Here is a 25,060-nt window from a genome sequence, read left to right on the forward strand (position 1 = left end):
TGCGAAGAGATCTATGGTTGGCTGGCCCCAGGCGGCCCAAAGTCTCTTGCATACATCCTTGTGGAGGGTCCATTCTGTTGGAATTATTTGTCCCTTCCGACTGAGACAATCTGCTATGACATTCAAGTTGCCTTGGATGAACCTCGTTACTAGTGAAAAGTCTAGACCTGTTGACCAGGTGAGGAGGTCCCTTGCGATCTCGTACTATGTCAGAGAGTAGGTCCCTCCTTGCTTGGAGATGTACGTCAAAGCCGTGTGTTGTCCGAGTTCACCTCCACCACTTTGCCTTGAAGGAGAGACCTGAAGCTTTTCCAGGTCAGACTTACTACCAGTAGCTTCTTGCAGTTGAAATGCATTGTCCTTTGACTCGAGTTCCATAATCCCAAGCATTCCCTACCGTCTAATGTCGCACCCCAGCCTACGTCCGATGCGTCCGAGAAGAGAACGTGGTTGGGAGTCTGAACAGTCAGGGGAAGACCCTTTCTAAGGTTGAAAAAGTCCTTTCACCAAGTCAGACCAGACTTTAACTTTCTGGAAATCGGGATCGAGACCGCTTTTAGCGTCTTGTCCTTTTTTCAGTGAAAAGCTAGATGGTATAGAAGAGGACGGAGGTGTAGTCTTCCTAGTGACACAAATTGAACCACGGATGACAGAGTCCTTACCAGACTCATCCACAGCCTGACAGGGCAGCGTTCCTTCTTCAGCATCTTCTGGATGGATAGCAGGGCTGGGGGTTGATCGTCTTGTTCAGCAACGTCCTCATCAGAGGGTTCCTCATCCGAAACTGATGAGGAAACGGCAACGGAGTGGGCAACGTCTGACTCGCTGAATCCGGTCGCATTGGTGGATGCGTGACGGAGCCGGACGCAAAATCATGGTACTGCTGCACAGTCTGTGAACTGTCAACCATGGGGACGCGAGGAAGTACAGCGTCAACCCGAAACTGTCTAGACTGTCTGGGTTGTGCAGTCAACACCCTACCGGGTTGCTGAGGTTGACGCACTGCGTCACAACAAGTCACCTCTGCTGGTTGTTGAACGTCTTCCTAGTGACGTCAACAACCACCTCCGAGCGTCGCTTAACGTCAACGTGCGACTGGCAACCCACACTGGGTCGCATCGGTGGAGGAACCACCTCAACTGGCGGACGCGAGCAGGATACCTCAGCGTCAACAGGGCGCACAACCAACCGGTAGGAAGGTTGTTGGCCAGAAGGTTCTTCTCCGTATTAAGTCCTCTATCAAGGACCCAAGCTTGGACTGCATGTCTTGCAGCAAAGCCCATTAGGGTCTACGGGAGCAGGTGTGGCAACAGACGGGGTTAGCGACTGAAGCGGAACCATTTACCATCCCTGGAAGCCTTGTTATGTGTGACATAATAGTACAGCAAAACTTCAAAGGCTCGACAAAAGTTCATAGGAGGCTAAGCAGCTTAAGGCTCCTCTCCAAATGACAGAGTCCTCAAAGGAATATCAGTAGGAGGGAGAACAGCACTTTCTCATCTACAGGAACCTTGTCCGAGAAAAGCTAGGTTATCTCAGTGAGGGTCTCACTGGTGCATTAGCAGCAGACCAGAAGGCAACGTTATGTAACTGCATGACAGTCTGTGAACTGTCAAAAACTGAACTGTCAACCACAACAGGTGCGTGAGGACATGCAGCACTGGTGCATTAGCAGCAGACCAGAAGGCAACGTTATGTAACTGCAGACAGTCTGTGAGCTGTCAAAAAACTGAACTGTCAACCACAACAGGCGCGTGAGGACATACAGCACTGGTGCATTAGTAGCAGACCAGAAGGCAACGTTATGTAACTGCTTGACTGTCTGTGAGCTGGCAACAACCAAAGCTGTGTGGGGAAGCCTCAACTCCTGACTGACTAGTCTGCTGCGGGCGAGTGGCGGTAACCACACTGGGTTGCGGAGGCTGACGCACCGTGTCAAAACACGGCAGCTTAACTCCACCCTCCTGTTGTTGTGGTAGCACACGCACGTCAACGGAGTGCTCCGTGCGTCTGTGGGAGTCAGCATGCGTCTGGCAGGGTCGACTGCGCATGGGTGGAGGAGCTCTCACAGCCAGAGTGTGGGAGCAGGCAGCCGCAGCGTCTGCTGGGCGCACAACCGTGGCAGGTTGTAGGCAAACGGGTGCATCGTCAACCTTCTCCGCAGTCGGAGTGTGGGAGCAGGCAGCCTCAGCGTGAGCTGGGCGCACAACCGTGGCAGGTTGTAGGCTAACGGGTGCAGCGTTAACCTTCTCCGCACGAAACTCCTGCATAACCACAGCTAATTGAGTCTGCATAGACTGCAGTAAAGACCACTTAGGGTCTACAAAAGCGGCAACAGACGGAGCTACTGTCCGTTGTGACTGAGGGTCTAAACAGCGGGTGCGGCAACAGACGGAGTTACTGCCTGTTGCGGTACCACCTTGCCTCTCTTGGGAGGTGTGCAGTCGTCGGATGACTGCAGCGAGTCCGAACTGACCCAGTGGCTACACCTGGGCCGTTGGACTTGCACGGAAGGGACCGACTTGCACTTTTCTGGGGGACCTGTGACGGCCGGTGAGAAAGGTCCTTCCTTATACCTTTCCTAATATAAATCTTCCAAATATACTAGAGAAAGATAAAAGCATGGAATGCAGAGGTTACAACCCTCGCGCGAACACCTTGTAGGTGTCGTGTATTAAACAAAGGCGTGTGTAAACCACTATTCACAGGTTGTCTTCCATTTAGATAATCCCTTCATCAATGGGGAGGGCCGTGACAGGCCCTAGATAACATGGTTGAACTCCCCAACGACACCTACCACGCGCGCCCTCTAGGACATCCTTCTTTAATTGGACTTGAAGCAAGCATAGTTTTTTTGGGCACAGTGTTTTTTCGAAGAATTTCTCGTTATTTCAACATGACTGACGTTGTTACTTCACCCTTACCAATGTTAAGTACCATAGTTTGTTTTGGCAGCTTTTGACAGTACCGGGCATTTGTTCTATTTCCATTATGGTGGTTTTTAGTTTTGGAAGAGATTGTCCTGCCGAGATATCGGCAGCCATTTTGGGTATGTTCGTTTCGGTAAATTTTCTAGTTAATTTTGCCCATCTGGTACTCTGTCAGATAGGTTATATCACTTACGTTTTATGGCCTTTTATGTTATCATTAATTATTATTAATTTTTACTATGGTATTTATTTGCTTACAAGTCCAATTTGGACCTACGAAGAATAGCGATTTAAGATAGCGTTTTAAAGCATAGTAACGATTTAAAGCTTAGCGATTTAGTCTGTTAATTTGTACCCTCCTGGAGGGTTCGTTTTAGACTATATCCTTGTTTTTTTGTTACGTTGTCGTTATTCTTCGTTATTACTATTACTAAGAAAAGCAATCAATTTTATTAATTTTCTTATTTATTGTGTGATGTTAATTTTTAATATGTAACCTTGAGAGCGAAAGCATAGAGTGCTCGTTTCCTGTTCTACAGGTATGAGTTATCCTTTCTCTCGTTTTCTTTGAGTAAGAGAGGTGAATTTCCCGTTCTCCGTTTTTATACGATCACGGGTTATTCAGGCCTCTTCTCAGTATCAGAATTGATGATAGTACGTTTAATATTATAAACGATTTATTGATGTGGTTACTGTTAATATAGCTAACACTATTATTAGGTACGTTAGTGTATGAGTCATTAATTGGGGTCGTTTTATACCGACACCCTTAGCTCCGCCTTGAGTTATGCTTGGCTCCGCCTTGAGTTATGCTCCGCTATAATGGATACTCATTGGGTGAGAACTAGTTATCGTTCCGGAGCAGATTTTTGGAGTGCAACGGTGAAATCCGGCACTCGGACTCCGGCTGAAGCCTTTTACACACGAACCTTTGTCATGTTTGATCACAATTACACAGTTAAGGCCCCCGTTTTCATCGTATCTCCGGCTTCACTGGAGATAACTCATTCATTGAGGATAATGTTATCGTACCGGAGACGGTCACGATATCACGATGACGGGCCTTTGCTACCGGACCTCCGGTAAAAACAGAGATCAAGCAGGAGTCCAGAACCGGAGTTAACAGTGTGATATCGATGAAGTTTAGAGATTCATGCTATGTGGTTACTGGTTTTCTATTATAATTTCTTATTTTATTAAGGTGTTAGCTACTACCATACTCACACATTAATTAAGATTTAAGTGTTTCTGATTCATAAGTCAATGACAAGAATCTCAAGGAACATCCAGACTTATGTCTTCTTTCTTTTTACAGAAAGTCCGCTGCACTGCCAGGGGCTGCTCCGCTGCCTTTACTGATCCCATGGGCCATGATCTATGCCGGGCCCATGCCCATTGCGCCATATCCTTCTCTCGGGAACCGGGACAAGCCCCCTATACGATATGGTTTCCGGAGGCATGCATGCTCTGCTATGGGCTGTCAGCCCTACTCCTGAGCGAGGAGGTAAGTTGGTTCTAGTGTCCCTGTTAATATTCTTTGCGAAGAATTAATTGCTCTTTGTATATTGACTTCAGTTTTGACTTCATCATTAATTCCCTCTCCTCTTTCAGGCTGATGATGAATCTCTCAGGGAGGCGAGAGCTACTCTCCGGCCTTGGGTGTCAGGGTTTGGGAGGAATGCGCCTGCTGGCGCACCCTATCTTCTTGATGGAGACATGGCTTCTCGCCTATTCCCAGGCTCTACTACTGCAGCAGTTCCACCGGAGACAGCGGCCCCGTTAATTGAAGTGATTAGAGAAACCATTCTAACTGAGGAAGAGGTTTTAAGACGGAGGCCGAGCCCTACCTAGGTCTGGACGAGGAACCCATGGATGAGCAGGTAGGTGGTGTTGAGTTGGTGGACCCCCTTTCACCCCACACTCCTTCCTCTTCTACTTCCTTTCACGGCTTTGATAAACCTACGGCTTCTCCTCTAGGTTCCTCCATTCCTGTACGACCCAAGGTGAAGCCACTACGTACCTTTAAGCCTTCAGCTTTGCCATTATCAGTGTCACCGGTTCCGGGACCCTCAAAGGATCCTGATGTTCATATTGCTATACCTAAAACCGTGACTCCTAAGAAGTCAAAGTCTACTAAGTCCAGGGCTTCGTTAGAGGATCAAGCTCGGGAGCCCCCTTTATCCGCCGCCATGGTCAGGGATATTGTGAAAGAGCAGATACAACAATATCTTCAACAGTCTAGGGCAGACCGAGGAGCTATGACGGAGCTCAAAGATATGGTGGCAAGTCTCATCCGCTCCGGAACTCAGATGCCCCCTCCTTCAGCCCCGGACGCATCGAAGTTACCTCCCTTCGAGAAAAACAACCCTTGGAGGTTTGCCTTACATGCTCCATATATTGATGGTGCCATAACTCTAGAGGGCATAGGCACCCGTCCTCTAGAGGACTTAGAATTTTACCCTCCGGGACTAGAATTCCCATTCAACGGCTTCATCCGATTGAAAGAACATGCCTTGGTTAGGTTAGACAAGGTACCGAAGGAAACGGTAATATTCCCTAAAGAGCAGGCCCAATCTTTCTGGGCCAGGACGTTGTCAGACTGGGGTTGCACTAATTCCAAGCTCACCCCACACAAAGGAGCCTACACCATATTTACAGCTTCTCCAGGTATTACCTTGCCTATTACAGATAAAGTGGCAGCTCTTACTTTTCAGGCTATCAAAGAAGGTTCTGCCATGCCAGCTCTTAAAGAGACCGATCCCACCTCCATGCTCATTCCGAGTACCGTTACTATCTGGGATGATGCCCCCGCTACTTTCACAGTAGGGAAGTTAGACCCAGACTGTGCCTCTAATCTGTTCTCCGAGAAGCTTCCTAAATTACCAGATATTCTTCTCAAGACTGAGTTTGAGGCACGGAATAGGTTGGCTAGGTCTCTCCACTCCATTACCTCCGTGGAGTCCCTAACCTCACTTTACCCGACCGAGACCATGTTCCGGGTATTCACAAAGAACCTGTCTCTGTCCTTCCAAATCGACTTACACGAGTTTTGTTCGGCTCGGGTTAGTTGCAGGAAGCACGTTCTTTCTGAGGCCACGATCAGGCATGAACCGAATAGGCTGATAGCTTCCCCCTGCTGGGGTAAGAACCTTTTTCCTCAGGAGGAGGTGAACAAGGTACTACAAGACGCTGCGAGAGCAAATCAAAATTTGCAAGTGAGGTGGGGCCTCACTGCCAAAAAGAGGGTTGAAGGGCAAAAACAAAACTTCTTCAGGAAGAAACAGAGGTTTGCCCCTTACAAGACGAGCCGAGGTCACTACCAACAATCGTCGATTGCCCACTCGTCTTCACAGTCTCCCACTGCTTCGTCTCCTCTACAGCCGAAACACCCTCAACAGGTGGTCTACCTCACTGCTCCCCCAGGTACCCAACCCAACCCCGTTTGGATGCCCTCACCCGCATACATCCCTAGCTACGGACCCTCAGGTCCCTTTCGTGGACACCAGAGAGGTAGCTACAGGGCTAGAGGACAGTTCCGTCAACGAGGCGGACCTAGGACAAGGGGTTCTCGAGGAGGGAAAGAACCTAGATTCACTCCCTCGCAATGATATAGTTCCGGTAGGGGGGAGACTTTACCACTTTCGAGACCGTTGGACCTTCAGTCCGTGGGCTCACAGCATAGTCTCCAAAGGCTTGGGGTGGAAATGGTCACGAGGTTCCCCTCCTCCACCAGTGACCTTCTTCCAGAGACCCACATCCATTCTGAGAGAGTACACCACCGAGTTACTACAGAAAAAAGCAATCAAACGGGTTCGATCGCTGAAGTTCCAAGGCCGCCTGTTCACAGTTCCGAAGAAAGGCTCGTCGGCATTGAGAGTGGTCCTGGACTTGTCAAAGCTAAATTCTTACATCTTCTGCGACAAGTTCCGGATGTTGACCATCTCTCAGGTACGTACCCTGCTTCCGCGTGGGGCCGTCACCACCTCTATCGATCTTACCGACGCCTATTATCACGTACCAATAGCTCGAAACTTCTCTCCTTACCTAGGTTTCCGTCTAGGCAGGAAAGCCTTTGCATTCAAAGTCATGCCCTTCGGCCTCAACATTGCACCCAGGATATTCACGAAACTGGGAGAGACGGTGCTAGAACAACTCAGGAACCAAGGGATTCAGATCGTTGCTTATCTGGACGATTGGCTTATTTGGGCTCGGTCAGCCCTGGAGTGCAACAGAGCTACGAAGAAAGTACTTCGTTTTCTCGCCAACCTGGGATTTCGGGTCAATCTCCAAAAATCCCGCCTACTTCCATCAGACCGCTTCGAATGGTTAGGCATACAGTGGGACCTTGCACGGCACAAGCTGGTTCTACCTCCCAAAAAGGTAAGAGAAATAGCTTCCAAGGTCAAGAATTTTCTAAAACACAGGCAGGTGTCCAGAAGAGCCTTAGAAAGAATCCTCGGCCTTCTGCAATTCGCCTCAGTAACAGATCGCCTATTGAAAGCCAAACTCAAAGACATCAATCGAGTTTGGAGAAAGAGAGCCACAGTACCTTTAAGAGACAAGGTCTCGAAAATCCCCTCTGTCTTGAAAATGAGATTACAGCCATGGTCCGAATCGAAGAACCTTTCCAAATCGGTTCCTCTTCAATTCCCACCCCCACAAGTGACAATTCATACAGACGCGTCTCTGAGTGGATGGGGGGGTTACTACGAACGTCAGATGTTTCAGGGCTCTTGGTCACCCGCCATGAAACACTTCCACATCAATGTTCTCGAAGCCATGGCAGTGTTCTTGACCCTGAAGAGGCTCTCTCCTCCGAGGTCGACCCACATCAGAGTAGTGTCAGACAGCACAGCCGTAGTACACTGCATCAACAGAGGAGGATCCAAGTCGCCCAACCTGAATCAGATCCTGGTCACTATCTTCACCTTGGCAGCAGAAAAGAACTGGTTCCTGTCAGCAACCCACCTAGCGGGAGTCCAGAATGTGATAGCGGACTCACTATCCAGGATGAAACCACTGGAATCAGAATGGTCTCTGGACATAATTTCATTCCAGTGGATACTCAGGCTGGTTCCGGGCCTTCAGGTAGATCTATTCGCAACTCAGATGAATCACAAACTTCCTTGTTATGTGACACCAAACATGGACCCTCAGGCTTATGCCATAGACGCATTAACCCTGGATTGGAACCATTGGAGGAAGATTTACCTATTTCCACCAGTGAATCTTCTAATGAAAGTATTGCACAAACTATGCTCCTTCCGGGGGACAGTGGCCTTAGTAGCACCTCACTGGCCAAAGAGCAGTTGGTTTCCTCTCCTCCTCGAGCTGAAACTCCGACCCTTCCGGATTCCATTCCCCAAACTAACCCAAGTAATTCAAACACAGACTGTGTCAGATTCCTCAAGGATAGCCAAAACCCTAACTTTGTGGACTTCATGAAGTTTGCAGCTCATAAAGACGCAAACATTGACCCGGAAAACGTTCTCTTCATCGAAGCGGACAAAAGGGACTCGACAATTCGTCAATATGATTCGGCTGTTAAGAAATTAGCAGGTTTCTTAAAGAATTCAGACCACACTCGTATGACTCCGAATTTAGCCATCTCGTTCTTTAGGTTCTTATTTGACAAGGGCTTGGCAGCTAGCACTATAATTACCATCAAGTCAGCTTTGAAGAAGATATTCCTGGTTGGGTTTAACATTAATCTAGCTGATTCCTATTTCTCATCTATTCCAAAAGCATGTGCTAGGCTTCGGCCGTTGGATCGGCCACAAAAAGTCTCTTGGTCTCTGAACAATGTCCTCAAACTCGCGTCGGACACTGACAACGAGTCCTGCTCTTATATCACTCTGCTTAGGAAGACGTTATTTCTATCAGCTATGGCCTCAGGTGCTAGAATCTCAGAACTAGCAGCGCTCTCACGTAACCCGGAAAACATAGATTTCCTCCCTACAGGCGAAGTACTGCTTACCCCAGACAGAGCTTTCCTAGCAAAAAATGAGGACCCGCAAAATAGGTGGTCCCCTTGGAAGATCATCTCTCTTCCCCAGGATCCTTCGCTGTGTCCAGTCACTACTCTCAGGACCTTTTTAGCTAGATCTGCCACCCGCTCGTCTGGCCCCTTATTTATCAGGGAACAAGGTGGTACTTTGACCATTCAAGGTATCAGACAACAAATCCTCTACTTCATTAAACATGCTAACCCGGAATCATTTCCCCATGCTCATGATATACGGTCAATAGCTACCTCTATCAATTACTTCCAGAACATGGACTTTGATGACCTTAAAAAATACACGGGTTGGAAATCTCCTATGGTTTTCAAACGCCACTATCTAAAGAACTTACAGGCCCTTAAATACCCTACAGTTGCAGCGGGGAGTCTTATCTCCCCCCCATTAATCTCTGATTATTTCTTTATTCCATCTCTTCTCTCCTCCCTCCTGACCACCTCTCACACCACGTCGCCACTCTCCTGGGTGGTTCGTTAGCCCTAAGTTATTTTGCCATGTTTAATTGTTATGATTTAACTGTTATTGTAATTACCATTCCTGTAAAGTTTAGATATGCTTAGACATGTAAGGTTGATTCCTTTCACGACGGGACACTCAGGTGATCCCTAGTCCTCATATTATTTTAGCATTACATCCCCTATGCCTATGGCTAGTTTATGATTTATGTTTACTTACAGTATTATATTATTGCCTTACATGGTGTTTGTTTTCTCCTTATTATGTTATTAATTTATTGGGCTTGGAAGGCATTCTCTGGTACATTCTCACCGGCCGTCACAGGCCCCCCAGAAAAGGGATTTTGACGAAGGAAAAATCTATTTCTGGGAAGAGGCCTGTGACGCCCGGTGAAACCCTTCCCGGTTATTTGATACGGACCCCACCCCTCTTTTTCCTTGCCAAGCCATATGTTCTTGCAGAAGGATGTCCTAGAGGGCGCGCGTGGTAGGTGTCGTTGGGGAGTTCAACCATGTTATCTAGGGCCTGTCACGGCCCTCCCCATTGATGAAGGGATTATCTAAATGGAAGACAACCTGTGAATAGTGGTTTACACACGCCTTTGTTTAATACACGACACCTACAAGGTGTTCGCGCGAGGGTTGTAACCTCTGCATTCCATGCTTTTATCTTTCTCTAGTATATTTGGAAGATTTATATTAGGAAAGGTATAAGGAAGGACCTTTCTCACCGGGCGTCACAGGCCTCTTCCCAGAAATAGATTTTTCCTTCGTCAAAATCCCTTAATAAGCTGCGAGACCTTGGTCCAAGGTTTCTTACGAGAAACCTCTTCCGCAGACGAGAAGTAAATGGGCTCTCTCGTCTTTGAGTGGGTGGGGCGATCTTGGTAGATACGCCCGAAACCACGGAGGGAAAAACGTCTGTTCGTTGATCAAGGCCTGAGGAACCCATAAGTCGTTCGACATTACTTCTCCCCTGGGCTTGGGAGCTTGCAAGAGGTCCCGGACTAGGTGAACGACAGGCACGAACAGACGAACCCTCGGACGCAACACTGTAACACTTTGCGCATATCACTTTATCACTTTGATTTTCTGTTTTGCACTTATTTCACTGAAATCGAAACTTTTACTGATTTCTACCTGAAACACGCAATCCTACCCTTCATTAAAAGGTAGTAATTGCGAAAACAGTCGTATAATGCAACAGAAAACATATATAAAGATAAAGAATTCAGTGGCTGGGAAAGAGACTAAACACTAGATAAAAAAAAACTACGTTTACAATCTCTCACCGCACATAGCCTGGGAACAAGAATAAAACCCTAGAAACGTTTTACCTTCTTCCCCTACAGCGACTAGGGAGGAGAGTAAAACGAGAACAACGTTACCCGCTTGAACGAAACGTTTTTTCTCCTCTCTCTCCCTCCGTCTCTATCTCTCTCTCTCTTTCTCTCTTGATTTCGCACCTGAGAGAAGAGCCCAATTATATATCGTCAAAACATGTTATTTGCTAAAGGAAAAAACTGAAAGGTTTTCCAAATAAAAAGTTCCTTTAATTTAGAATTTAAACCATTTAAGCTAAGAAAGAATGAACGAAACGCCAGAATCGGTTTACTCTTACTGCAAAGTGAAACCGTGAAACACTCTCTCTCTCTATCGTAACGATAGAGCGCATGTTGAACGTCCTGAACGTCAACAACTGCGTAGACTAAAAAAACTAAACGTTAGTTCATCTTTGAAAACAGTACGAGACTATCAAAGAAATTCTTTCATAAAACATTAAATTTAAAAAGTTATAAATTCTTTAAAGGTAAAATACGATATAACGGGCTCAACGTTGATTAACTTCGGTTCCAAGTTAGGACCGCCTACTATCAGGAAAGGTCGCATATAAACAAAACATAAAAATTCATTTTTATATGTTGATAATAAATGGAAAGTTAATCGAAGAGGCCTAATAAAGGCGGAGAGATATAAAATATATAGATCTATAACGTGTTAAGCAAAATTACTAAAAACCTAAACACACTTCCGTCTAAGGGAAGGGTCGGCCATTTAAAAGTGAAAGAGAGTCCATACTCTCTTTGTCACCATAAATAAATCTATCCAAAACAAGTTCAAGTTTTGAAATGAAGATAAAACCCCTGCATAGCGAAAGCTCAAAACTGGAATAGTGTACTTCACCAAATAGTTGTGAAAACAAATCCAGTTAGTAACAGCATATTTAGTAGGTCTTTCCGGTGGCACGACAGAGAGAAAATTGGTTCTGTGTTGACATCGAGTACTTGAGTACCTACTTGACAGATGGCGCTGTTGATGTACACCCCCACCTGTATAGCGATCGCTGGCGTATTCCGCCCGTAGGTTTTTCTGTCGGGCAGCAGAGCTGACAGCTATATGATCATCGGGTAAGTTTAATATTGAAAAAATTTCATGAAACTGCTTATACAAAAGTAACTTACTTTGATGTATGAAAAAGCCTTGTCTTTTGACAGGTATTCTTAACTTCCCTCTGTAGTACAAGACTAAAACAACTGCTTCTTCTCATCGAAAATGTCCTCACTGAGAAACTGACAGACTTGTGCAAGCTAATGGAGAACGCACCTGTAATAGCCCATCTCTTCAAAGTACCACCAAACCCTGACCACTTTTGAAACATTTTGACAATCTTGTAACATATGTGAAATTTCTGAAACACAAGATGAAAGAAAAATCAAGTTACCATTTTAGTTATTTACAAAGAGCAAATATAAAAATAAATAACAAATTTTAAAAATAATTTGAATTTTCCAAGCTATAGCTATACTTACAAACCTAAGTCCTCTAAATTGAGATGACTTCACCAAAGATGGAATGGCATTCAAAATGTAAAAAGTTAGTTATAACTACAGTACTCAGGGGTAGCAGGAAGCCCCACCCACGTGTCTATCAGCAAGAGTAGGACTTTTGACTTTTAGGCCTGAGACTTGCGGGGTGATTGAGGTAGGATGTGGAGCTTAAAGAACTGAGGTTTGTATAGGTAAGAAAAATTACAAATTTCAAAATAATTTGTATTTTTTCTAACTATCCAAAGCTGAAGTTCTTTACACTGGTGAAGAGAGCGGCGTGAGCTGGTGTTACAGCCATAAAAACTTTAAACGAGGTGTCAACAACCTTACTCGTTGTTAACAGTGGTAGCAGGGGGGATGCACCAGCCCCATTGCTCACTCACTACCAGGTCACTTATGATAGCAGATGGAACTTCTTGGTGGTTATGCTATGGCAGGAGTGCAGCATCTGAGCTTGATAAAACAAGGGATGAGCAACCAGACACTTCATGAGCCATTGGCATAACAATGGCAGAGGGCTAATGGCCCGTGCAACCAAAGATAGTGATTGGGAACTATACTGTCGTAATTCAAAGCTGGGATACTCACTGGCAAAGAGGAAAGACAGAAACACTATCCTAGTCAAGCCAGAGTACATTACTTTATGGCAAGACCAAGATAGGGTTGTCGCCTGACGGCAGCACTCAGAGGGAAGGTAGGGTTTACCCTTAAATCTCTAAAAGACACAAATATCGAATTATGTTAGTAATTCTAGGAGATATGCTCTCTCCAACTGAATTGATAAAAAGATACAAGAGGGAAAACGGGGATAACGTACGAAAGTATACTAAAACGCAATAGGCTAGCCCAACGCGAGTCGGGATCTCGGCTACGCTACGTCACCGAGACCCTATCGTATACGATTGAAACGTTTCACAGAAGAGGAAATATTACGTGCATGATCTGATCTTCACTAGTATAATTTGCCTAAATAGCTATACAGTAATTCATTAAAGCTAAATACCAGGAACGTCGTACTACTGACTAAATAAAGCATTTATGGCGTACGACAGCGTCCAAAATGGCGCCTCCGGTGAACGGCTATGTTCCAATAAACACATCTAAATTATGCTAATTTAACTGTGAGAAGGGAGCTAAAAATTATACACAGGAAACATTAAATACTCAACTTTCCAGAGGATGAAGATGCTGGAGAATGCATGATAAATCCAGGAATAGTAACAAAACACCAAGAGCGACCGGGAGATACACCATGCTAAATTCGCTACTATAATAGGAATGAGTTGCCATGCGTAGCACTGTAGTAGTACGGGAAAGGGATCCACCGAGTAACCTTGATGATGGCTCCCCTTCATTTTCGCCACTCTTCCCCCTCAGAGCGAAAACTCTATTCAGGGTGAAGATTGCCATGTGTCGTATCAAGAAATACGTCCCCTGATATTATGCGATATCCTTAAGAATTTTCTTAAGGATACTCGTGCCAGGAGTTAGAATTCTGGAGACCTATGGTCAATTCTCTGGGAGTATCACTGTAGCTAAATATCCCTTAGAAAGCTGCCTAAACGAACCTTCCATCAGGACGACATGGCTGAGCCCAAAAATGGTTTTTACAAAAGCCATCTTGGATACTGTATACAAACAAGTTAAACATTTAAGAAAATTACGGGTAAAAGTAACCGCGGCAACCAATTTTAATGAGGTTCCTGTAATGTCAGCCATCTATGACAATTGAAAGAAACCCCAGGATTATCAGTACCCCACCAAAGAACGACTGCCCATGTCTTTCTTGGAATTAAATGATCGAAACATTACAACTTTAACTCCATACATTGTGGGTCCGAGCGCTTATGGACTGCCACTCAATTCTGGTCCTACTATAGGAACCTGTGTATTACATCTTGCAGGCAAAAGGCGGTAAAGATTTCCAACGCTTTCACACGCATGTCCTTAACATCTATGTCACAGAAGTTTCTTCCGAATGACATGGGCGTGCTGATACCTTTCACGTCATGAGCTTTCAGCCTACCCTTCTGTTGAGGGGGGAGGTAAGGCATGGCCAATGACCTGCCTGTCCCGGAGGATAAAGTGTTTTCTGTTACCCCTCTTCTGACCTTGCCCTAGCTGACAATGATGTTTTGTTTACAAGCGAGCCCCCCTAGTGCGATGGAGATAGCACTTCAGCACTCTCCCAGGGCATAAAAGTATATACCCGATCAGAATCGTTGGATACTCACTGAAGGCTCGCTATTCCCGTAACCGCTGGATCTTGAGACAGTGGGAATATCTGAGGCTTGACCAAAAGGTTCATAAGGAGCTGCATCAGAGAACGCAAGACCTTTACTAAGTTCCAGGGAAGTGGCCTGGAAGATAAAGATGAAAGACCTTCTAGGGTATCCAGACATTTCTTCTGCCACTGGTTACGAAAAAAAAAAAACCTATGAGAGAGGAAATGCTTAACGGTGAGATCTCTTTATCTTCTGTCCATTGCAGAATCTTGACAGCTGGATGGCAGAGGTGCCATGAAAGATCCTCCTTGTTTAGATACGCCACTACGGTTGTGTAGTCGCTTATCAATACTACTGAACGACATGAAAAGAGCTGTTGACAAGTTGAAGGGCTAGAAAAGCTGCATTCCACTCTTAGTGGTTTATGTGGCACTACTGATCGGAATTGGACCACAGACCAGAGGCCATGCAGGTGAGGGTCCCCACCCTTCTTTTGATGCATCTTTGAAGAGCATCAATTCTAGAGGAGGAGAAAGAAGATATACCTCTTTGAGAAGGTTGGAGTCTAGGTGCCACCATCTCCAGTCTTTCATCTGCTCTGATCCTATCAGAATGTAAATTTCTGGAAGGTCTGTGCTCTAAGACCATAAGGTCTTCAGCTGCCACTGAAGTGACCGAATGTGGAGGCAACAGTGCTAGGAGGGGTTGCAGCAAGCCTCATCAGAGAAAAGAACGATCCACTTCCTTATACCTTTTAATTTTGCTTTGCAATGGGAAAGCCTACCCAAACCAGGTATCTACTGTATTTGCATTTTTGGAGCTTCATCAGAAGCATGACAAAACTTAAAGGGAATGTGTTGAGAGTAAAGAAAAGAAATGGGCCGATATCAGAGCATGATACTGAAACAGCTAATGGTTTAAATCAAACATTAAAGAGTATTGGTTGATAAATTAGATTCATACATATGGACTTGACTTAGAAAACATGAAAGTTGATTTAGATAATATTCCAGTGCTACTTAAGAAGATCAATATTAACAAAGCAATGTAACTAGATGGAATGCACCCCAAGTTATTGAATGAATGTCATATTGAGTTAGCAGTTCCAATAAGGAGGATATTAAAACTCCTTAGAAGCAGGGATACTACCCATCATGAAAAATTTTGGAGATTTGTCCTATCTTTAAAAGAGGCAATTAATTGGATTCTCCCAATTACCGACCTATATCCTCATCATGTATAGTAAGTAAAATGTGAGACCATTATTAGAAATAAGATGACAGACCATTTAGAGTCATACAATATCCTCAGTTAAAGACAGCATGGTTTTATGGTTAGCATTGCACCGTTATAAATCTCTTAAGAGTACTTGAAAGCACTGAAAAGAGCAGTTGATTTACAGATACCTGTTTATGTAAACTATCTAGAGTGTGGGAAGGCCTTTGATACAGTTCCATATAGGAAGGTTTGAGCGAAATTATATGGTTATGGCATTCAAGGTAGTTTGTTAAATTAGATCTGGGACTTTCTTGCAAATAGAAATCAATTTGTTGAAGTTTAGGGTAAACATTCCTCTCACCTAGGAGTATCATCCTATTCTTGGGCCAGCTTTGTTTTTGTATTTTGTGAATGATTTTGTAGATGAAATTGTATGCCCTGCATTGTTGTTTGCAAATGATGCAAAATTTTTTGTTAGAATTGTCTCTGATGAAGGCATTCAGGCTAAGAACGACCTCTAAAAGCTTCGATGTTAGAGTAAGATATCGTTGCACACTGAACACAGGAATCCTGAAATTTCTTACTAATTGAATGGTAGTAAAAGTAAATCAACAGAAAATGAAACGGACCTATGAGTTCCCATTGCAAAGTAGTTAAAGCCTGCCTAACACATTGGCAGCATATAGGCCAAAGCTAATAAAGTACAGTAGTGAGATGGATTAAGAGGAATTTCACCTATATGGATATTGATATGTGTTAAATATTATAAAGTTCTTTGGTCCGACCGGACATTGCATCTGCTGTTCAGGCTTGGTCACCATATATTAAAAAGGACATTGAAAAACTTGAAAAAGTCCAAATGAGAATTACAAAATTGGTACCTGAATTAAAGGATTTACCATATGAGACAAGATGCAAAAAATGATATTTTAATTATGAAATAAAATTTTGAATATACTTACCCGGTGAATATATAATAGCTGCAACTCTGTTGCTCGACAGACACATACATAAAAACTCGCCAGCGATCGCTATACAGGTTGCGGGTGTGCCCACCAGCGCCAACTGTCGGCCAGATACCACTCTCGATGTAAACAAAACCTTAAATTTCTTCTCATCCCACTGCGTCTCTATTGGGGAGGAAGGGAGGGTCGTTTAATTTATATATTCACCGGGTAAGTAAATTCAAAAATTTATTTTATAATTAAAATATAATTCTTAAATATTTAACTTAGCCGGTGAATATATAATAGCTGATTCACACCCAAGGAGGTGGGTAGAGACCAGAGTTAAATATGTTTACATCGTATAAGCTAAGAGTTTTTTATTTCATTTTGACAGTTATCAATATAACAAGACCAAAATAAATAGGTACCTGGTAAGGAAGTCGACTTAGACGATTACTCTGCCTTGTAAGTACGTCTTCCTTACGGAGCCCAGCGATCCTCTTAGGATGCTGACAGACTCCCAGGAGCTGAAGTATCAAGGGCTGCAACCCATACAACAGGACCTCATCAAACCCCTAATCTGGGCGCTCTCAAGAAATGACTTTGACCACCCGCCAAATCAACCAGGATGCGAAAGGCTTCTTAGCCTTCCGGACAACCCATAAAAACAACATTAAAACATTTCAAGAGACAGATTAAAAGGATATGGAATTAGGGAATTGTAGTGGTTGAGCCCTCACCCACTACTGCACTCGCTGCTACGAATGGTCCCAGTGTGTAGCAGTTCTCGTAAAGAGACTGGTCATCTTTCAAGTAAAATGACGCGAACACTGACTTGCTTCTCCAATAGGTTGCGTCCATGATACTTTGCAGAGATCTATTTTGCTTAAAGGCCACGGAAGTTGCTACAGCTCTAACCTCGTGCGTCTTAACCTTAAGCAAAGATCGGTCTTCCTCACTCAAGTGTGAATGAGCTTCTCGTATTAACAATCTGATAAAATATGACAAAGCATTCTTTGACATAGGCAAGGATGGTTTCTTAACCGAACACCATAACGCTTCAGATTGGCCTCGTAAAGGTTTAGTACGAGCTAAGTAGAACTTAAGAGCTCTAACAGGGCATAAGACTCTTTCTAGTTCATTGCCTACGATCTCCGATAAGCTAGGAATATCGAAAGATTTAGGCCAAGGACGAGAAGGTAGCTCATTTTTGGCTAGGAAACCAAGTTGCAGAGAACAAGTAGCTTTTTCTGACGAAAACCCGATGTTCTTGCTGAAGGCATGAAGCTCACTGACTCTTTTAGCCGAGGCTAAGCATACCAGGAAAAGAGTCTTAAGAGTGAGATCTTTCAGGGAGGCTGAATGTAAAGGCTCAAACCTGTCTGACATGAGGAATCTTAGGACCACGTCTAAATTCCACCCAGGTGTAGCCAAACGACGTTCCTTAGAGGTCTCAAAAGACTTAAGGAGGTCTTGCAGATCTTTATTGTTGGAAAGATCTAAGCCTCTATGCCGGAAGATCGAGGCCAACATGCTTCTGTAGCCCTTGATAGTAGGAGCTGAAAGGGATCGTACTTTTCTCAGGTATAAGAGAAAATCAGCTATTTGGGCTACAGAGGTACTGGTCGAGGATACGGAAACTGACTTGCACCAGTCTCGGAAGACTTCCCACTTCGATTGGTAAACTCTAATGGTAGACGCTTTCCTTGCTCTAGCAATCGCACTGGCTGCCTCCTTCGAAAAGCCTCTAGCTCTCGAGAGTCTTTCGATAGTCTGAAGGCAGTCAGACGAAGAGTGTGGAGGCTTTGGTGTACCTTCTTTACGTGTGGCTGACGTAGAAGGTCTACTCTTAGAGGAAGACTTCTGGGAACGTCTACTAGCCATCGAAGTACCTCGGTGAACCATTCTCTCGCGGGCCAGAGGGGAGCAACTAACGTCAACCTTGTCCCTTCGTGAGAGGCGAATTTCTGCAGTACCTTGTTGACAATCTTGAATGGTGGGAATGCGTAAAGATCTAGATGTGACCAATCTAGGAGGAAGGCATCTATATGTATTGCTGCTGGGTTTGGGACTGGAGAGCAATAGATTGGAAGCCTCTTGGTCAGTGAGGTTGCAAAGAGATCTATGGTGGGTTGACCCCAAGTCGCCCAAAGTCTCTTGCACACATCCTTGTGGAGGGTCCATTCGGTTGGAATTACTTAACCTTTCCGACTGAGACAATCTGCTAGGACGTTCAAGTCGCCCTGGATGAACCTCGTTACTAGGGAGATGCCTCGATCTTTTGACCAGATGAGCAGGTCCCTTGCGATCTCGTACAAAGTCAGTGAGTGGGTACCTCCCTGTTTGGAAATGTACGCCAAGGCCGTGGTGTTGTCCGAGTTTACCTCCACCACCTTGCCTCGAAGGAGATTCTCGAAGCTTATCAAGGCCAGATGAACCGCCAAAAGCTCCTTGCTGTTGATATGCATGCTCCTCTGACTCGAGTTCCACAGACCTGAGCATTCCCGACCGTCCAGCGTCGCGCCCCAGCCCAAGTCCGATGCGTCCGAGAAGAGAACGTGGTTGGGTTTCTGAACTGCCAGGGGAAGACCCTCTCGTAGGCTGATATTGTCCTTCCACCAAGTCAGGCAAGACTTTATCTTTTCGGAAATCGGGATCGAGACCGTTTCTAGCGTCTTGTCCTTTTTCCAGTGAAAAGCCAGATGGAATTGAAGAGGTCGGAGGTGTAGTCTTTCTAGCGAGACAAATTGCTCCAGGGATGACAGCGTTCCTACCAGACTCATCCACAGCCTGACTGAGCAGCGTTCTTTCTTCAGCATCTTCTGGATGGAGAGCAGGGCTTGATCTATTCGGGGGGCCGACGGAAAAGCCCGAAAAACTTGACTGTGAATCTCCATCCCTAAATACAGAATAGTTTGGGATGGGACCAGCTGTGACTTTTCCAAGTTGACTAGGAGTCCCAATTCCTTGGTCAGATCTAGAGTCCAATTGAGATCCTTCAGACAGCGATGACTGGAAGAGGCTCTGAGAAGCCAGTCGTCCAAATAAAGGGAGGCTCGGATGTCCGATAAGTGGAGGAATTTTGCCACATTCCTCATAAGCCTCGTAAACACGAGAGGAGCTGTGCTTAGGCCAAAGCACAGGGCCCGAAACTGGTACACCACATCGTCAAAGACGAATCTCAGAAAAGGTTGGGAGTCTGAGTGAATGGGGATGTGGAAGTAGGCGTCCCTTAGGTCTAGAGAGACCATCCAGTCTTCCTTTCTGACCGCTGCTAGGACTGACTTTGTGGTCTCCATGGTAAACTTCGTCTTTGTGACAAAGACATTCAGAGCACTGACGTCTAGCACCGGTCTCCAACCTCCTGTCTTCTTTGATACTAGGAAGAGACGGTTGTAAAACCCCGGTGATTGAAGGTCCGAGACTTTGACCACCGCTCCCTTCTCTAGCAAAAGAGACACTTCCAGTTTCAGGGCTTGTCTCTTTTCTTCCTCTCGGTACCTGGGAGATAGATCGATGGGGGACGTCGCTAGAGGAGGTCTGCGTACAAAAGGGATTTTGTACCCCTCTCTGAGCAACCTCACAGATTGTTGATCTGCGCCTCTCTTCTCCCAGGCTTGCCAGAAGTTCTTGAGTCTGGCACCTACTGCTGTCTGAAGTTGCGGGCAGTCAGACTCTGCCCTTAGAGGACTTGGATCCTTTCCTCTTCCCTCTCTTCCCTTCGGCACGAGCACCTCCCCTGCTGGAGGCTCTGCCACGAAAGGGCGGGATAAACCTAGACGCTGGAGTGTCTAACCTAGGTCTAGCAGACAAGGCAGGCAAAGGGGGAGCTTTGCGAGCCGAGGACGCAACTAGATCGTGGGTGTCCTTCTGCACTAAAGACAAGGCAATTTCCTTAACCAAGACTTCAGGAAACAGGCACTTAGACAAGGGCGCAAAGAGTAGCTCAGATCTTTGGCATGGCGTCACTCCAACTGACAGAAAAGAGCACAGAGACTCTCGTTTCTTCAGGACTCCGGACGTGAATGAAGTGGCAAGCTCGTTGGACCCATCACGGATGGCCTTGTCCATGCAGGACATAATGAGTAAGGAAACATCCCTATCGGCAGAAGAGATTTTCCTACTCAGGGCTCCTAAACACCAGTCCAGGAAGTTAAAGACTTCAAACGCCCTAAATATGCCTTTAAGAAGGTGGTCCAGGTCCGAGGGTGACCAACAAATCTTCGAGCGTCTCATGGCAAGGCGGCGGGGAGAGTCTACAAGACTTGAGAAGTCGCCCTGGGCAGAGGCAGGAACTCCCAAGCCGAGAACTTCTCCCGTGGCATACCAGACGCTCGATCTAGACGAGAGTTTAGATGGGGGGAAGGCAAATGCTGTCTTCCCTAAACTCCTCTTGGTCTCTAACCAATCGCCTAACAGCCGTAAAGCTCTCTTGGATGAGCGAGAGAGAACGAGTTTAGTAAAGGCAGGCATGGTAGCAGGAACGCCTAAGACAAACTCTGACGGCGGCGAACGAGGAGCCACAGAAATAAAGTGATCAGGGAACAACTCTTTTAAAAACAGCCATGACTTTTCTAAAGTCCAAGGATGGTTGAACTGCTTTAGGCTCATCTAGTTCTGAAGGCTGATCCTCAGGATGTGGTTCAGCAACGTCCTCATCTGACAGTTCCTCATCCGATAACTGATGAGAAAACGTCAAAGGTGTAGGCAACATTTGACTCGCAGAGTCCGGTCGCACTGGTGAGTCATCAACAATTAATCCGATTCAAAAAAGAGTTCAAGGATTTATTTGAAGAAAAACACCTGTACTGCGAAAGCTCAAACCAAATTAAAGTACTTCACCAAATATGATGGGAAAAAACTCCAGGTTCAACATCGAGTAAAGTACGTCTTGTCGACACGTCGACAGAGAAGAAATTGAAGGTTTTGTTTACATCGAGAGTGGTATCTGGCCGACAGTTGGCGCTGGTGGGCACACCCGCAACCTGTATAGCGATCGCTGGCGAGTTTTTATGTATGTGTCTGTCGAGCAACAGAGTTGCAGCTATTATATATTCACCGGCTAAGTTAAATATTTAAAAACTAAAAATTATGTCATTCCAGCAATAAAAACTTTGAGGAGACCTGACCAAGTAAATAAGATCATCCATGGGTTTGATAACGTAAATTTGAATTAGTACTTTGATTTTAATACTAACACAAGAACAAACACCTACAAATTAAAGAAAAGAGGACAAGTTAGAACTATATCGAGTGCAAATGCATTGTAAATCCCTGAAAATGTTGTTAGTGCTCTTTCAATAAGTTCATACAAGCATAGATAAGATGTTCACTGACATTCAAGAAATTAGGCTAATCATAACTAGTGGAAAAATTGTGTTAATGTAATTAAGGTAAGGTTTATAAATCATTTTCTTATAAAATTATTATACTCATTATATAGTTTATAATAACTGGGATGAAATAACCATAGAGACATAAATTGTGTTCAAATGAACATGTTATTTGATTTAAAGTGTTGACCTGGTTACAACCTCATATACAAAGTAGCAAAGTTCAACCAATGTAATATAAGTTGAGAGGGTGGGACACTAACAAGAAAAAATCATAATCTCCCACTGATATGTTATACCTAATACTGTGAATAAGTATCCTGCAATGCCAATCTACTACATTCATTTAATCTAAACTTATCAAAAAACTTATTTCTCCCCTGGCCTGTCCCTTTAACGTACCTTAGCCTTAGTCCTATCTTGATCTTCTTTTCAACCATCCGTTCTCTTTCCTCCCTCAAGACAGAATAAATTGAGCAATAAGTTGAGCAACTACTGCTGATGCTGCCTAGAATTTTCCGTGATCCATCCTCATCTCTTCTCACCATTTATTTATTTCCTTACTTCCTTTCCATATTGGGCTATTTTCCCTAATGGAACCCTTGGGCTTATAGCATCTTGCTTTTCCAACTAAGGTTGTAGCTTGGCTAGTAATAATAATATTCTCCATCTCGGTCATATGTGCTATGAAATCTACCGTCTACATTGCATCATGGCGGTACAAAACTTATCCTAGGTGAAAACACTAAATAACAGTATATTGATTTATTGTCATTCATACATCGTATATTTGGTTAATCTACACTGCAAATAATACATGTAAAATACCTCTTACTTCCTAAATATACTGCAGTACGTCACAGCTTGATTTATTTTTTTCACAATTTTATTTTGTAGTAGTAAATTGAATATGTAATCTCTGTAACGGATCACCATTTCTATACTTCTGTTTGATTTATGAAAATGTAGATCTAATCTAGTTTTTCGTCAGGAATGTAAAAAAGAAATAATTGAAGTAATAGACCACAAAGGTAGCTGAAATTCGTGCTTAGTTGAATGAATACTGAAAATAAACAAGAATTATTTGTGAATAAAATAATGTTGATGCTTGGCCTAAGCTCAAAGAAATGTTTGTGAAATTGTGCCATAATATTTCATCATATGCACAATCTATGAAATGTGTACTCTATTACAATTTAGAAAGAACTTTTTGTATAAACAATAAGAATATCACTCCAGTTACCTCCATATATGTTTTAATTCTGGAAATTGAATGAATGTATTCGAAGGTTTGAAGTTGTGTAATGTTCTTGTTCTGGAAATCGGGTGTTCTAGAAGAGTCGATTTCCTTATAGGAATTTTTGGGAATTTCAAGTCATCATCAATGCGTATCTAGTGATCCCTTTAGTGGAGTTTAATCTAAGGGGGAAAATCATATTATTGTTTAACAAATATTTCTTCCAGGCTCCGATATAAACTTTGAATTTTAATTAATAAAACGCGAATTTCTATCAGTAGTACAAAAATAAATGGTCAATGACCTCTATATTTTTTTTACCTTTATTTAACTTCAGTGTCCTTGATTCTGCATTACTTTTTACTACCTATATTATTTTGCCAATACCTATTTCTGTTTCCATAACGCTTGAATCTTAAGTCTGCTTTGTTATATGGGTAATTAATCTTCTCCAATTAAATTTACGCACATTAATTTCTTGTTATAACTTTGGTGATACATTAAAGACCATCTCTCTATATCCCCTCCCCCCTACATTTAAACTAGTTCTTCAACCTTCTCAATCTTTTTATCGCTGTTTTGTAAGTTTTTTAATTTTTCTCATATTTTCCACTTGTTCTTGTTTTCGTTCTGCATTTGTAGTAACTGTGCACTCTACCCTATTTGTGTATCTATTCAATTTTATATAATTCTATCAAGTGACTTCCTTGTAGGTTATGGCATCTTTTGACTGGCCAGACAGTACATTGGATCTTCCCCTCTGGTTACGGTTCATTTTATTTTTGCCTACACATAAACTGAATAGTCTAGCCTATTCTTTACATATTCTCCTTTGTCCTCATACACCTGACAACAATGAGATTACCAAACAATTCTTCTTCACCCAAAGGATTACTACTCTGTAATTATTCAGTGGTCACTTTCCTCTTGGTAAGGGTAGAAGAGACTCTATAGCTATGGTAAGCAGCTCTTCTAGGAGAAGGACATTCCAAAATCAAACCATTGTTCTCTAGTCTTAGGTAGTGTCATAGCCTCTGTACCGTGGCCTCTCCACTGTCTTGGGTTAGAATTCTCTTGCTTGAGGGTACACTCGGGCACAGTATTCTCTCCAATTTCTTTTCCTCTTGTTTTGTTAAAGTTTATATGATTTATATAGGAGATATTCATTTTAATGTTACTCTTCTTAAAATATTTTCTTTTCCTCGTTGGACTATTTTCCCTGTTCGAGCTCCTGGGCTTATAGCATCCTACTTTTCCAACTAGGGTTGTAGCTTAGCAATACTACTTATAATAATATTATAGTGTGGGTTGCCTATGGTTCATTGATCAATTACACCAACTATCTCTCTCTCTCTCTCTCTCTCTCTCTCTCTCTCTCTCTCTCTCTCTCTCTCTCTCTCTCTCTCTCTCTCTCTCTCTCTCTGTTTTCTTTGTCTTCCGTATTCAAGTCGTAGTTTTTTATTCTCCTTCTCTCCCCTATTCATATCTTCTAACATTTCCATCTGTATGTATTTTTTCTTATATATAATTCCTCATGTCTCTAGTATTTTAACATCACTTGTTTTGGTATTCATACATTTAGCATTCGCCATATACTCTGCAAAACCAAAAAAGGGTATGTAATTTCATCGGCCATTCCAATGCATCCTAATTATTTTTTTCTGTGCACAATTCACCGAACTCCCGAGACCGGTCATCTAATTGCTATTGCTTCCTTAAACCTTATCATACCTGTTTTTTTTTTTTTTTTTTTTTTTTTTTTTTTTTTTTTTTTTTTTTTTTTTTTTTCATTGATGTATAACGTTCATTTGTTTCAATGGGTGCCTGACTTGAAGTGGTGAACACTGTTTTTTTTTCCTATTTCGCC

The 25,060-nt window shown here is 43.7% G+C and overlaps 1 protein-coding gene across 3 annotated transcripts in view; it reads right to left on the minus strand.

Annotated features, from left to right (window-relative positions):
* The window catches only part of LOC137618181 (metalloendopeptidase OMA1, mitochondrial-like), a 105,949-nt gene extending 83,098 nt beyond the window's left edge, over positions 1–22,851 (minus strand). Inside the window, exons 1-2 of one of the 3 annotated variants that reach the window (XM_068348248.1) lie at positions 22,792–22,851; positions 11,868–12,094 (exon numbers count right to left, since the gene is read on the minus strand). In XM_068348248.1, the coding sequence (XP_068204349.1) occupies positions 11,868–12,064 (197 nt within the window). In that variant the 5' untranslated portion in view covers positions 12,065–12,094; positions 22,792–22,851. Of the gene's footprint in view, positions 1–11,867; positions 12,095–22,358; positions 22,511–22,784 lie in introns of those variants that run through there. The other 2 variants (XM_068348247.1, XM_068348249.1) reach the window with 2 other exon arrangements.
* Between the last annotated feature and the right edge of the window lie 2,209 nt (positions 22,852–25,060).

The sequence above is a fragment of the Palaemon carinicauda genome, chromosome 24 (genome assembly GCF_036898095.1).
Source record: "Palaemon carinicauda isolate YSFRI2023 chromosome 24, ASM3689809v2, whole genome shotgun sequence".
Lineage (NCBI taxonomy): Eukaryota > Metazoa > Arthropoda > Malacostraca > Decapoda > Palaemonidae > Palaemon > Palaemon carinicauda.